Source organism: Wolffia australiana, chromosome 14 (assembly GCF_029677425.1).
Source record: "Wolffia australiana isolate 7733 chromosome 14, ASM2967742v1".
In the NCBI taxonomy this organism is placed as follows: domain Eukaryota; kingdom Viridiplantae; phylum Streptophyta; class Magnoliopsida; order Alismatales; family Araceae; genus Wolffia; species Wolffia australiana.
Window position 1 is genome coordinate 5,212,841 of NC_135848.1, and position 15,069 is coordinate 5,227,909.

Consider the following 15,069-nt stretch of genomic DNA (forward strand, 5'->3'; position numbering starts at 1 on the left):
TACAATATTTGGTCTAAGAAAAACAAATGACAAAAATTCAAGTCATTACTTGCACTCTGAGCTAATGACTTTCTTTTTTACCCCCCGAGACATTATCATCCTCAGTTATCCTGATAATGTTGGATCTATTAGAGTTTAGGTTCACGACTGGCTCCTACATGGTAGTTTATGAAAAAGATGTTGCATGGCATATTACTGAATGTAATTTTGCATTATGGTTTCAAGTGTTGAGGATTTGTTGGAGCTCCAAGAATAACAAGAGAGATGAGAGGAGACAACAGAGAGATAAAGAGAGATGAGGGAGAGAGAGTTGGAAGCTGTTAAGATCGTTTTATATCCAAGAAAATTAATATGTTCATGTTTTGTCTTTAAATTATCTAGTTGCAAGTATATTTAGTCATTAGTTTACTTAACTAATTTTGTCCGTTATAAATGTTATACCTATGCTACCTAGATTTGATCCTATCCTCTATATTTACCTACCTAGATGTAATCCTATTTGTCTATCTTTTCCTATCTTTGTGTAATCCTATCTGTCTACCTTTTTCTATATTTGATCTTAGCCTATAGATCTCTTTAGAGAGAATAGGATAGAGAACGGCACGTCTGGGACCTGGCAGCCCAGACATGAGGGGATGGATGATGTGTAGTGACAGACGGGACATGACGAGAAGTTCATCGCGTCTCCCGTCCCCTCACACATTCAAGGATTTTTTAAAAAAATTTGTCACTTCCCTGCCCATTACCACACGTTCCAGGACTTTGAAAAAATCTGTCACTTATGCATCACACGTCACCGCATCCATCATCCCGTCTTCGTCTCGTCACTGGACGATGTCACCGTCACTCATGACAAAAATATATGAATAATCATAGAGACTTATGCTTGAGAGAGAGAGAGAGAGAGGGTGGGCAGGAATGATTGTTTGGGGGAGGTTTGGAGGCGATGTTGCTGAGCTGGAGTTGGGGAAGATGATACTCGGTAGGGGAGGCGGCAGAGGGCTGGAGGAAAACAATGGGCTTGGTCAGATCACGGCGACGCTGCCACCCTACGGCGGCGAGCAGTCAAGAGTAGCCGGCGGCATGGGGCTACCGTCACTGCCGCGGAAGGGTGAGGGATGGCATAAAAATTTTCATGCTTAAAAATTTTCATCACTAATGTCATCCGTGACATCCATCCCATTATGTCACCCATTTGAGACCCTCCTTCACTGTCACGTCACCCGTCATGGGTATTACATCACCGTCAATGTCACTGTCAGGGGACAAAAAAAGGTCATCTGTCACTGTCACGTCATCTGTCAAGGGTCAGTCACCGTGACAAATGATGTGATGGATGACGTTTGACGTTCCCTAGTATAGGATATGTGTCAATTTTTTACTAATCTAATCTTATAATAAGTCCTAATGAAACTCCTCAACATCAAGGCCTACGATTATCTTCTTACTGTAGTCAAAAAATGCAAGCGCCATAGCACCACTACTGCGCAAGAAGATAACACAAGGTCGGCACTTTAATGGGTCTCCCCAGGTAGAACCAAACATATAGAAAAACAAAGAAAAGAAGGGAAGCCAAGAGTTCTTCGAGAGACATGACTCTACCAATTTATTCTTCTTCTTCCTCTTCTTGTTCTTCAGCGAAGTCCTCAGTCGGCGTAGGCGAGCTTGGTGCGCATGACTTTGGCGGCAGCAACCATGTTCCTGAGTGAAGGAATAACCTCAGAGTATTTGCGAGTCTTCAGCCCACAATCCGGGTTAACCCATAAGATGTTGGTCTCAAGCACTGCTATCATCTTGTTGATTCTCTCTGCAATTTCCTCTGTTGAAGGTATCCTTGGAGAGTGGATATCATACACCCCGGGGCCAATCCCTGCTTCATATCTCACCCCATCACGGAACACAGTGAGTAGCTTCTCATCAGAGCGTGAGTTCTCGATGGTGATCACATCCGCGTCCATGTCGATGATCGAGTGGATGATGTCGTTGAAGTTGGAGTAGCACATGTGAGTGTGGATCTACAAAGGAAGATGTTATGTTATGTTACTTTGTAAGATGGTATATCATGTGAGTTTGGATCTACCAAGGAAGATGGTATGTTATGTTACTTTGCAAGATGGTATATCATGTGAGTGTGGATCTACAAAGGAAGATGGTACGTTATGTTACTTTGCAAGATGGTATATCATGTGAGTGTGGATCTAGAAAGGAAGATGGTATGTTATGTTACTTTGAAAGATGCTATCTCATGTGAGTGTGGATCTACAGAGGAAGATGGTGTAATACGTTACTTAGCAAGATGGTATATCATGTGAGTGTGGATATACCATGCGGATCTACATGGTATATTAGGAAGAAGAAGAAGAAAAAACCCAGCAGAACGGAAGATGATGTTGTGTTTGAGTTTTCCAGAGCTCAACAGTATGCAACATATGTTACTTATTGGACTTGGACGTTTAAATAAAGTGCGAGGAAGTAAGTCTAATCTTAATCCAATGACGGGATAATCTTTAGGATAGACTCTATGCTTAGACTCGCTCACTCAAAAAGACTTGCAATGGACTGGTATTATGTTTGATTCAATCTGAATATTATGTACTCTTGAATGTATTCATTCCGTTTGAAGATAGTTTTAAAGATGAAAGACGAAAATGAAACACGAACGAGAAATAAGAGTGATTCAGAACATAGAAAAAAGAAGAAAGAACCCACCTGCGTAGAGTTTTTGACGGTGCAGTTGGTGATTCGGAAAGCATGCACGGCCCATTCCAGGTAGAAAGATTGCTCTGATTTCCGGAGAGGAAGACCCTCTCGCATGGCCGCTTCATCGATTTGAATGATCTATCGTTAAAAAGGACTAGATTAGTCTCAGAGAAGAAACACAAAACTTTATCATGAACAGGAAGATTAACCTTAATTCCTGCGGCTTCGAGATCCTCGACTTCTTTCTGCATGGCGAGGGCAATCTGATAGCAAGTCTCGAATCTGGGATCCAAAGGAATATGCAAAACAAAGAAAAAATTGAAGAACAAAAATTGAAAAGAAAATTAAGCAATTTTATTATGTGATTGGGTTAGGTGTAACCTGGGTTGGTCGTTGCGGACAAAGGACCAGTTGAGGATGGTGACGGGGCCGGTGAGCATGCCCTTGAGGGGGCGCTGGGTCATGCTCTGAGCCGTGGTGGACCAGAAGATGGTCATGGGCGCGGGCCGGCTCACGTCTCCGTAAATGATCGGCGGCTTCACGCAGCGCGACCCGTACGACTGCACCCACCCGTTCGCCGAGAATGCGAAACCAGACAGCTGCTCCCCAAAGTATTCCACCATATCGTTCCTCTGCAAATCATCGACTCCCCAACATCAATTTTCTATCTATCTATCTCTCTATCTATCTATCGTTCTAACTATCTTGTCTATCTCTCTGTCTGTCTGTCTATCTCTCTCTCTCTCTCTATCTGTATCTCTGTCTGTCTGTATGTCTATCTCTCTCTCTCTATCTGTAAGTATGTCTGTCTATATCTCTCCCTCTATCTGTAATTATGTCTGTCTATATATATCTCTCTCTCTATCTGTCTGTTTATCTCTCTCTATATCTATCTGTCTGTATGTCTATCTCTTTCTGTCTGTCTGTCTATCTGTCTGTCTGTCTGTCTATCTCTCTCTCTATCTATCTGTCTGTATGTCTATCTCTCTCAGTCCGTCTGTCCGTCTGTCTGTCTGTCTGTCTGTCTATCTCTCTCTCTCTCTGTCTGTCTGTCTGTCTGTCTGTATGGCTGTCTATATCTCTGTCTGTCTTTCTGTCTGTCTATCTATCTATCTCTCTCTCCATCTCTCTCTATCCGTCTGTATGTCTGTCTATATCTCTCTCTGTCTGTCTGTCTGTCTATCAACCTATCTCTCTCTATCTGTCTGTATGTCTGTCTATATTTCTCTGTCTATCTGTCTATCTCTCTCTCTCTCGCTCCATATCTCTCTGTCTGTCAGTATGTCTGTATGTCTGTCTGTGTATCTCTATCTTTATCTTTCTGTCTGTCTGTCTATGTATCTCTCTCTCTCTATCGGTCTGTCAGTCTGTCTATCCATATATATCTCTCTCTATCTATCTGTCTGTATGTCTGTCTGTGTATCTCTATCTTTATCTTTCTGTCTGTCTGTCTATGTATCTCTCTCTCTATCGGTCTGTCAGTCTGTCTATCTATATATCTCTCTCTCTATCTATCTGTCTGTGTATCTCTATCTTTATCTTTCTGTCTGTCTGTCTATGTATCTCTCTCTCTCTATCGGTCTGTCAGTCTGTCTATCTGTATATCTCTCTCTATCTGTCTGTTTGTGTCAGTCTGTCTGTCTATCTCTCTCTCTCTGAGTCTGTCTATTTCTCGATCTGTCCGTCTGTCTGTCTATATATCCATCTATCTATCTCTATCTGTCTGTCTGTCTATCTATCCATCCATCTATCTCTATCTCTCTGTCTGTCTATCTATCTATCTACCTATCCATCTATCTCTATCTGTCTGTCTGTCTATCTATCCATCTATCTATCTTTATCTCTCCTTATCTATCTATCCATCTCTAAATCTGTAAACCTAAATATCTATCTATCAATCTGTATAACTGCCTATAAATCTATCTATCTATAAATCTATAGACTAATTAGTCGTGGGATTTTCTGGAGCCATACCTCTGGTTCGCCATGGACGAGAACATCGATGTCAAGTTCTTCCTGTAGCTGAAGAACTTTCCTGATTTCCTCTTTCATTGCTCCAACGTACTCATCCTCGGTGATCCTGAAATCCATCCAAACCCGTCAAAAATCATTGAACATTCGATTATTCGTCAACTGTCACACTGAATAATCGACGACGACGTATAACTCATGAAAAAATAAAGTTGGATTATACTTCTTCGCCTTGAACTCGCGGCGGGCACGTCGGAGCTCAACTGTCTGAGGGAACGATCCGATGGTGGTAGTGGGAAGGATCGGAAGATTGAGCATCATCTGCTGCGCGTCTAGCCTCTCCGTAACACTCGTAGCCCTGCGATGCTCATAACCCTTCAGCCCCGCCACCTGTTATTTTCACCACAAACGACAATTCAGTGATAGTTGATGGACAAATCACGTAGACCAGACCCTCATTTCCTTTCAGAAATAGGAAGAAGAAGAAGAAGATGAAGACTAACGGAAGAAGAAGAAGAAGAAGACTAACAGAAGAAGAAGAATAAGACTAACAGAAGAAGAAGAATACGACTAACGGAAGAAGAAGAAGAAGAAGACTAACAGAAGAAGAAGAAGAAGAAGAAGAAGAAGAAGACTAACAGAAGAAGAAGAAGAAGAATAATAATAATAATAATAATAATAATAATAATAATAATAAGAAGAAGACGACTAACAGAAGAAGAAGAAGACTAACAGAAGAAGAAGAAGAAGACGACTAACAGAAGAAGAAGAAGAAGAAGAAGAAGAAGAAGAAGAATACTAATAATAATAATAATAATAATAATAATAATAATAATAATAATAAGAAGAAGAATACGAATAATAATAATAATAATAATAATAATAATAATAATAATAATAATAAGAAGAAGAAGAAGAAGAAGAAGAAGAAGAAGAAGAAGAATACTAATAATAATAATAATAATAATAATAATAATAATAATAATAATAAGAAGAAGAATACGAATAATAATAATAATAATAATAATAATAATAATAATAATAATAATAAGAAGAAGAAGAAGAAGAAGAAGAAGAAGAAGAAGAAGAAGAAGACTAACAGAAGAACAAGAAGACTACATAAGAAGATAAAACTTACAGCCTTTTGAACTTCCATGTTGGTGACCCTGGGAGAAGCCCTCCTTGAAGCTTGGGCGGCAGCGTTCATGGAGAAGTATGCCTACCATGAACAGCCATCATACTCTTTATCAACGATGTATATGGCATATAAAACGAGAATAATGGCATATTAAACGAGAAAGATGGCATGTTAAAAGTACCTCGTCCTTTTGCCCGGCCAGAGCCTTTGCCAACGCGTTGACTTCCACGATCTTCTGAGCAGCGAAAGCTAGCCATGACTTGATCTCATCATCAAGCTTCGTCTCATTTACCAAGTCAACAGCAGTGTGCATTAGCGAGCATGAAGTAGAAACCACAAGCTTATCTGCAACAAACAATCTCTAGTCATCAATAATCATTTAAGTTAACAGCGCAAAAGACAAAATTATATTAAATATCGAAAAACTTGAAAGGTTAAAATAACAGAAAAACAACATGTCAAAACAATGGAATAGTTTAAGCAAATTAAAGTAGAAATATAAATTAAGAAAAAAAATTAAGGAAGAAGAAAAGTTTTAAAGGAAAAAATAGAAAAAAGGTTACAAAGAAGAAACAGAAAAACATTAATAAGTGCAAAATTTTTAGGTAGAAAATAAAGTAAAGAAAAAAATAGTAAAAGAAACAAGCAAACGGAAAAGAGAAATAAATTATGGAAACGACAGTTAGCGGCGGATACCTTTGCCTACGCTGGCCTGGAGAGACTGAAGAATTTCAAGGGAGGCTGCAAGGTCATCTGCCCATACGTTTCTTCCGTCGATGACTCCGGCGAACAGGTATTTCCCCGATGGAAAATCACGCTTGATCAAGTCCATAGTTTTGCCTCCACGCAGAAGATCAAACCCATATCCAGAAACCCCCTTCAAGCTCGTGAGAGTTCTGTGCCGAAACCAGTGTCACAAAACATTGATCGAACTCAAATATAATCAAGGATACAACCATTGGACAACATAACAAGTATTCATATAATCTGAAGTTCTATTTGTTCTCTTTCATCCTCTGATCCTGACACTCTACCAAGAAAAGTTAAAGTGTTAGTAAGTGAGATAGGCTAATGGGCCCTGTTCTATTAGCCCATTAGCCTCACTTGTCTTCTCTCTCCTAGGGTACAAAGACCTATCTCGTGTAACATCTCTGTATGAGATTTTGGTTCTTCTTCTCCCTCTGGTCTCATCGTCTCCCTCCTCCTAACCTAGGTTAGGACTTTACATAAAGACATAAGGAGAAAAGACGAATTACTTGTATGCCTCTTGGGGAACATCAGCGAAGTAAGTCTGGACGAGAACATTCAACCCAGAGAAGGATGATTCCAGCTCTGCGTAAGCCGAGGAGAAGGCTTCAAGCTGCTCGGATGTGAGATCCAGAACCAAAGTGGGCTCATCAAACTGAATCCAAGACGCGCCTGCTTGCTTAAGCTCCTCAATTACTTCCCTGCAAGTGGGTTTTAGCAGCCAATTATTGGAAAGAACAGGAGGATTGAGAGCGGAGAAGAAAATTACTTGTAAACGGGGAGGATATTCGGAAGCAGAGAGAGGAGAGAGAAGGATTTATCAACTCCTTTTGCAGGTTTTGAGAGCAGCAAGTAGGTTACGGGTCCGATGAGAACCGGAACTGTGTCGATCCCCAGCTGCAGTAAGCGGTTCGTGATAGTATGAAGGGCGGTAGATTAAGGCAGGATAATTGGAAGGGCATTAGATTAAGAGTTTTTATAAAAAATGAAACTTTGGTAATGTTAAAGATCAGCCCAGTTCCTCTCTTACAGCTTTGGCTTCTTTGTATTCGGCGACGGCCTTGTGTGATCCGTAGGAGAACTGGGTTTTTGGCCCAAGCTCGGGGACGATAAAGTGGCTGGAAAAAAATGCCAACTTTGAGCTACCCAGATGAGAAGAAACGCAAACAAACTCAGAGAGTATAAAGATGGCTAAAGAAAAATGCAAACTTTGAGCAACCCACATGAGAAGAAACGCAAACAAGCTCAGAGAATATAAAAATTGCTGAATAAAAATGCAAACTTTGAGCAACCCACATGAGAAGAAACGCAGACAAACTCAGAGAGTATAAAAATGGCGAAAGAAAAATGAAAACTTTGAGCAACCCACATGAGAAGAAACGCAAAAAGCTCAGAGAATATAAAAATTGCTAAATAAAAATGCAAACTTTGAGCAACCTACATGAGAAGAAACGCAAACAAACTCAGAGAGTATAAAAATGGCGAAAGAAAAATGCAAACTTTGAGCAACCCACATGAGAAGAAACGCAAAAAGCTCAGAGAATATAAAAATTGCTAAATAAAAATGCAAACTTTGAGCAACCCACATGAGAAGAAACGCAAACAAACTCAGAGAGTATAAAAATGGCGAAAGAAAAATGCAAACTTTGAGCAACCCACATGAGAAGAAACGCAAAAAGCTCAGAGAATATAAAAATTGCTAAATAAAAATGCAAACTTTGAGCAACCCACATGAGAAGGAACGCAAACAAGCCCGGAGACTATAAAAATGGCTAAATAAAAATGCACATATTTAGCTACCCAGATTAGCAGAAACGCAAACAAGTGTTAAGGAAGGAGTCAGCGAAGCAACAAGTTCAGAGAATAGAAAATGGTTAAAGAGAAAATGCAGACTTTGAGCGACCAACATGAGAAGAAACGCAAACAAACTCGGAGAATATAAAAATGGCTTAAGAAAAAATGCAAACTTTGAGGGACCAACATGAGAAGAAACACAAACAAACTCGGAGAATATTCAAATGGCTACAGAAAAATGCAAACGTTGAGCTGTACACATGAGAAGAAACGCAATCAAGCTCATAGAATATAAAAATGGCCAATTAAAAAATGCAAACTTTGAGCGACCCACATGAGAAGAAACGCAAACAAGCTCGGGAATATAAATGGCCGAAAAATTTCTAACTCTGAGCTTCACAGATAAGCATAACGCACTCAAAACTCAGAACATAAAATGGGTGACGAAGAATCCAAAATTTGAGCTACCAAGCTAACTCTTTTTTCTTTAAAAAATTTCTTTTTTGAAAAAAACTGGTTACTTACTAGTTGGTGTCGAACCACTTGGTCATCTCCATGGCTGGTAAATAAGCATTGCCTCTGGCCATGGCAAAGTAAATGTCATGTCCGATCTCCCCTCCAGTGTATCCATACCTCTCTGGTACTGCACCCAGCATCGCCGTAGCGTCTAGAACTTGGTCGTAGAACGAGAAGGTATTGCTGGGAATCAATGTAATTCCCACCTCGTTCATCTCCTTCCACATATTAGCTCTCAGATCAACAGCTACTTTCTCTAGATCCTCTGCAGGAATCTTGCCATCCCAGAAGGCCTCAAGAGCAAACTTGAGCTCTCTTTTCGGCCCCATTCTTGGGTATCCAACGACGTGAGAGGCCATTTCTTCTGATCTTCAACGAAATCAAAAACTAAGTCAGCAAAAAAATAATATATCTACTTTGAAACAAGAACGCAATATTCATGTTGGAAGTGAAGGTGAAGCAAAGACCAGATCTCACCTTCTGAATGGAGTTGTTTCCTGCTGAACTTGGATCTAGATGGTACGCGTCTGTGGATGGTTTTTCCCGTCATTTATAGAGAGATGTAGAGATATTTAATAGAGAAAGAGTTTGACAGACAAAGCTAGATACACATTTTATGTTACTTTTGATGAATTTTAATCCCCGGTTTAGTGCAGTCGAAGGCGCTACATATTTTGAACTTTTGAAATATCGGAGGGAGTTCTATCATAAGTTTACGTTATCGCATACTATAAAATTCACGTGAAGTATAAAAATTAACTATAACGCGGTTATTCAAAGATGATTTTAGTGTTGGATGGGAATCTAATTTTCACACCTTATCCTCGTGGTTGGTATCTGACACTTGTCGAGGGTCGTCGCCATGTCAACACATGTCGTGAGTGCACCACATGTTGTCGACATTCACCGTAGCTTCTCTCGTAGTGCCAAACCTGCAGATCCCATCCGACGTGATCTGACGCAGAATTATCGTCTTTCTCTCTCCAACCTTCTCTGCTTCCCTCTCTATACTATCTCACACTCACTCACTCTCTCTCACTCTCTCTCTCTCTCGCTCCCACCATCTATCTCTCTCTCACACACACATACTATTTCTCTCACTCGTTCCCTCTCTCTCTCTCTCACTCGCTTTCTATCTCTCTATCTCTCTTTCGCCCTCTCTCTCTCTCTCTCTCTCTCACCCTCTCTCTCTCACCCTCTCTCTCTCACTCGCTCTCAATCTCTCTCGCTCTCTCCCTCCCTCCCTCTCACTCTCTCCCTCCCTCCCTCTCACTCTCTCTCTCCCTTCCTCTCATTCTCTCCCCCTCCCTTTCACTCTCTCCCTCCCTCCCTCTCAGTCTCTCTCTCTCTCTCTCTCTCTCTCTCTCTCTCTCTCTCTCTCTCTCTCGCTCACTCACTCACACACACACACCCCTCTCTCAGTCTAGACATGGTTGTCACCATGACTAACAATAGGGTGAATTTTTAAGTGCTCACTTTAAATTTAAATTATTACAAAAGTTAGATCTAAAACTGTATATCCCTATTAATATTCAATTTAAAATTTTGTACTTACTGTGAATTGATTTTTAATGATAGCTTCATAAGTTTCAAATTATCCATATAACTATTGACGTGGAGAAAACCCGGTCCCCTTTGAGAGCAACAAACCTTGTCGAACATGTAAAAAAACCATTGGCTGGTGAATGGTCAATACCGCGATCTGGCAGGCACGGGCCAGCTCCCTAAGTGTCCCATGGTCCAGTCCAGCCCTGAAGTGGGCTTGTCCAACATCACTAGGCTTGTGTCAACCAGTAGCTCCTGCCCAATGCTGACCCCCTTCCCCACCACATCAAACACCACGCCTTGGGCTGGCCCTCCTGCTAGGCTTAGCCAACCCATCACTAGCACACATTAGTCTTCTACAGCTAGAGCCATCATCCAAGCCAGGGCCCTCAGGCTTTGGGAAGTGTATAACAACGTCTAGTTAATGTTGAAGTTCGGGTGGAGAACATCGTGTTGCAGCACAAAGGCTATTTGGCGGTGCATGGTTGAGGTCAAGAATTACATAGTCTCCCTGGTGGTGCACACGACCACGCACCATCACCAAAAGTGACACCACTACCGCAGGAGACGTTGCGTGTCATGACACTTCATGTTGGTTTCTAGAGGCCTTGACATGGATGAACAAAATAAAACGATTCACAGCGGAAAACTTAAACAAATTGAATAGTATCAACAAAAATCATTGAAACGATGTACCTTTTCACGGATCGCATCTGTGATTTCTTGGACCTCGGAGTGAGCCGAGTCAAGCTGCACATGTGTGCAGCCTCTAGACGTATCCACGCGGTCCTCGGCATGTTGGATCTCTTCCTTCTCGTTGACGAGCCCCGTTCAACCTCCGTTGTCGTCATTACTTTGTCCCGATCGCATCGGGCATGGAGACGGGTGTGGGGAGAGTGGAGAAGAAGGGGAAGGCCCCCTGAACAATTCTGGCCTTGGTGAATTTCGTTCAGGGTCTTCCCCTATTTATACTAAGTGAAATTTTTTTCTAAAAACCTCTAAAACTCAAGTATTTTTTTACAAAGACGTCTTGTGGATGGACGGTTGTACTTTGGCTATGGCCAACGAGTCTCTAATCATGGGATTCTAAACGGTCTTAGTTCGGGTGCATCAAGAAGTACACGAAGGCGATTGAGTGGTCAAGATGGGATCGTCCACCCTCGGTATAAGAGGTGACAGCTCAAGGAAGACGATGCAACGAAGTCCTTGGCCAAGGCAGTGAAATATCGGAGAAGAGTTCTCCGAAGATTTTCGAATGCATCAGTACTAACTCGGATGACTGATTAGGGTTTGACAGTTGACCATGCCCTAAGTCGTCCAAGGAGCGTCAAGTGGATGAGGGATTATACATACACGATAACCGATGATAAACAGGTTCCATGAGTCGATACACACTCCTTTGTATCTTCTAGGACACGAGGTGTAGCTTGGCACCCCACGTGTCGGAGTCTCGACCTATCGATTGGGTTAAATCGATCCGACGTTAATTAATCTATATGTTGATATATTTAATTAATTTGGAAGGCCAATAAAGGTTATTGGGCCGCTGGAGTCATTAACTAGACTGATACATGGGCCTAGAGGGTCACACGCAAATGGTCTTTTGGATGTTGGAAGATAGACTTAAGTTTTGGGGGTTTTATGAAAAATACCCACTTAGTATAAATAGGGGAAGGCCCTGAACGAAATTCACCCAGGCCAGAATTGTTCAGGGGCTTGTCCCCTTCTTCTCCACTCTTCCCACACCCCCTCTCCATCCTTGATGTGATCGGGACGAAGTAATGATGCCGACGGAGAAAGAATGGGGCTCGTCAACGAGAAGGAGGAGATTCGATGCGCCGAGGACCACGTGGATATGTCTAGAGGCTGCACACTTGAGCAGCACGACGCGTCTCGCTCCGGGATCGGAGAAATCGCGAATGAGATTCGTGGAAAGGTACATCGTTTCAATGTTTTTGTTGATGCGTGGAAAGTCTTCCGCTGCGCATCGTTTTACACGAATGAGATTCCAGCGGACAGACGGACAGACAGACGGACAGACGGACTGAGAGAGATAGACATACAGACAGATAGATAGAGAGAGAGATAGACAGACAGACAGACAGACAGACAGACAGACAGACAGAAAGAGATAGACATACAGACAGATAGATATAGAGAGAGATAAACAGACAGATAGAGAGAGAGATATATATAGACAGACATAATTACAGATAGAGGGAGAGATATAGACAGACATACTTACAGATAGAGAGAGAGAGATAGACATACAGACAGACAGAGATACAGATAGAGAGAGAGAGAGAGATAGACAGACAGACAGAGAGATAGACAAGATAGTTAGAACGATAGATAGATAGAGAGATAGATAGATAGAAAATTGATGTTGGGGAGTCGATGATTTGCAGAGGAACGATATGGTGGAATACTTTGGGGAGCAGCTGTCTGGTTTCGCATTCTCGGCGAACGGGTGGGTGCAGTCGTACGGGTCGCGCTGCGTGAAGCCGCCGATCATTTACGGAGACGTGAGCCGGCCCGCGCCCATGACCATCTTCTGGTCCACCACGGCTCAGAGCATGACCCAGCGCCCCCTCAAGGGCATGCTCACCGGCCCCGTCACCATCCTCAACTGGTCCTTTGTCCGCAACGACCAACCCAGGTTACACCTAACCCAATCACATAATAAAATTGCTTAATTTTCTTTTCAATTTTTGTTCTTCAATTTTTTCTTTGTTTTGCATATTCCTTTGGATCCCAGATTCGAGACTTGCTATCAGATTGCCCTCGCCATGCAGAAAGAAGTCGAGGATCTCGAAGCCGCAGGAATTAAGGTTAATCTTCCTGTTCATGATAAAGTTTTGTGTTTCTTCTCTGAGACTAATCTAGTCCTTTTTAACGATAGATCATTCAAATCGATGAAGCGGCCATGCGAGAGGGTCTTCCTCTCCGGAAATCAGAGCAATCTTTCTACCTGGAATGGGCCGTGCATGCTTTCCGAATCACCAACTGCACCGTCAAAAACTCTACGCAGGTGGGTTCTTTCTTCTTTTTTCTATGTTCTGAATCACTCTTATTTCTCGTTCGTGTTTCATTTTCGTCTTTCATCTTTAAAACTATCTTCAAACGGAATGAATACATTCAAGAGTACATAATATTCAGATTGAATCAAACATAATACCAGTCCATTGCAAGTCTTTTTGAGTGAGCGAGTCTAAGCATAGAGTCTATCCTAAAGATTATCCCGTCATTGGATTAAGATTAGACTTACTTCCTCGCACTTTATTTAAACGTCCAAGTCCAATAAGTAACATATGTTGCATACTGTTGAGCTCTGGAAAACTCAAACACAACATCATCTTCCGTTCTGCTGGGTTTTTTCTTCTTCTTCTTCTTCCTAATATACCATGTAGATCCGCATGGTATATCCACACTCACATGATATACCATCTTGCTAAGTAACGTATTACACCATCTTCCTCTGTAGATCCACACTCACATGAGATAGCATCTTTCAAAGTAACATAACATACCATCTTCCTTTCTAGATCCACACTCACATGATATACCATCTTGCAAAGTAACATAACGTACCATCTTCCTTTGTAGATCCACACTCACATGATATACCATCTTGCAAAGTAACATAACATACCATCTTCCTTGGTAGATCCAAACTCACATGATATACCATCTTACAAAGTAACATAACATAACATCTTCCTTTGTAGATCCACACTCACATGTGCTACTCCAACTTCAACGACATCATCCACTCGATCATCGACATGGACGCGGATGTGATCACCATCGAGAACTCACGCTCTGATGAGAAGCTACTCACTGTGTTCCGTGATGGGGTGAGATATGAAGCAGGGATTGGCCCCGGGGTGTATGATATCCACTCTCCAAGGATACCTTCAACAGAGGAAATTGCAGAGAGAATCAACAAGATGATAGCAGTGCTTGAGACCAACATCTTATGGGTTAACCCGGATTGTGGGCTGAAGACTCGCAAATACTCTGAGGTTATTCCTTCACTCAGGAACATGGTTGCTGCCGCCAAAGTCATGCGCACCAAGCTCGCCTACGCCGACTGAGGACTTCGCTGAAGAACAAGAAGAGGAAGAAGAAGAATAAATTGGTAGAGTCATGTCTCTCGAAGAACTCTTGGCTTCCCTTATTTTCTTTGTTTTTCTATATGTTTGGTTCTACCTGGGGAGACCCATGAAAGTGCCGACCTTGTGTTATCTTCTTGCGCAGTAGTGGTGCTATGGCGCTTGCATTTTGACTACAGTAAGAAGATAATCGTAGGCCTTGATGTTGAGGAGTTTCATTAGGACTTATTATAAGATTAGATTAGTAAAAATTGACACATATCCTATACTAGGGAACGTCAACGTCATCCATCACATCATTTGTCACGGTGACTGACACTTGACAGATGACGTGACAGTGACAGATGACCTTTTTTTGTCCCCTGACAGTGACATTGACGGTGATGTAATACCCATGACGGGTGACGTGACAGTGAAGGAGGGTCTCAAATGGGTGACATAATGGGATGGATGTCACGGATGACATTAGTGATGAAAATTTTTAAGCATGAAAATTTTTATGCCATCCCTCACCCTTCCGCGGCAGTGACGGTAGCCCCATGC

General features: G+C 41.8%; 2 protein-coding genes across 2 annotated transcripts; one reads left to right on the forward strand and one right to left on the reverse strand.

The window, feature by feature from the left end:
• Positions 1-1,496: 1,496 nt before the first annotated feature.
• On the reverse strand, positions 1,497-9,339 carry LOC144711877 (5-methyltetrahydropteroyltriglutamate--homocysteine methyltransferase 1-like). The gene is made up of 13 exons (XM_078585996.1): positions 8,876-9,339; positions 7,587-7,674; positions 7,326-7,453; positions 7,066-7,257; positions 6,506-6,705; positions 5,991-6,154; positions 5,810-5,890; positions 4,895-5,061; positions 4,675-4,780; positions 3,082-3,332; positions 2,910-2,982; positions 2,710-2,838; positions 1,497-2,015 (listed from the first exon to the last, which is right to left on the reverse strand). The coding sequence occupies exons 1-13, from the start codon at positions 9,223-9,225 to the stop codon at positions 1,647-1,649; spliced, it is 2,298 nt and encodes a 765-aa protein (XP_078442122.1). The 5' UTR covers positions 9,226-9,339; the 3' UTR covers positions 1,497-1,646.
• Positions 9,340-12,639: 3,300 nt separating this feature from the next.
• Positions 12,640-14,574, forward strand: LOC144712134 (5-methyltetrahydropteroyltriglutamate--homocysteine methyltransferase-like). The gene is made up of 4 exons (XM_078586323.1): positions 12,640-13,070; positions 13,170-13,242; positions 13,314-13,442; positions 14,140-14,574. The coding sequence occupies exons 1-4, from the start codon at positions 12,829-12,831 to the stop codon at positions 14,506-14,508; spliced, it is 813 nt and encodes a 270-aa protein (XP_078442449.1). The 5' UTR covers positions 12,640-12,828; the 3' UTR covers positions 14,509-14,574.
• The last annotated feature ends 495 nt before the right edge of the window (positions 14,575-15,069 follow it).

What these genes read in the sequence shown, in the direction of transcription:
- LOC144711877 (XM_078585996.1), bottom strand. Translation starts at nt 9,225, where the DNA reads ATGGCCTCTCACGTCGTTGGATACCCAAGAATGGGGCCGAAAAGAGAG. An exon ending in GTTCCCCAAGAGGCATACAA is followed by an intron (nt 6,706 to 7,065) that starts GTAATTCGTCTT and finishes GTTTCGGCACAG; the next exon opens with AACTCTCACGAGCTTGAAGG. An exon ending in TCGAAGCCGCAGGAATTAAG is followed by an intron (nt 2,839 to 2,909) that starts GTTAATCTTCCT and finishes TTTTAACGATAG; the next exon opens with ATCATTCAAATCGATGAAGC.
- LOC144712134 (XM_078586323.1), top strand. Translation starts at nt 12,829, where the DNA reads ATGGTGGAATACTTTGGGGAGCAGCTGTCTGGTTTCGCATTCTCGGCG. An exon ending in GTCCGCAACGACCAACCCAG is followed by an intron (nt 13,071 to 13,169) that starts GTTACACCTAAC and finishes TTTGGATCCCAG; the next exon opens with ATTCGAGACTTGCTATCAGA. An exon ending in CCGTCAAAAACTCTACGCAG is followed by an intron (nt 13,443 to 14,139) that starts GTGGGTTCTTTC and finishes CTTCCTTTGTAG; the next exon opens with ATCCACACTCACATGTGCTA.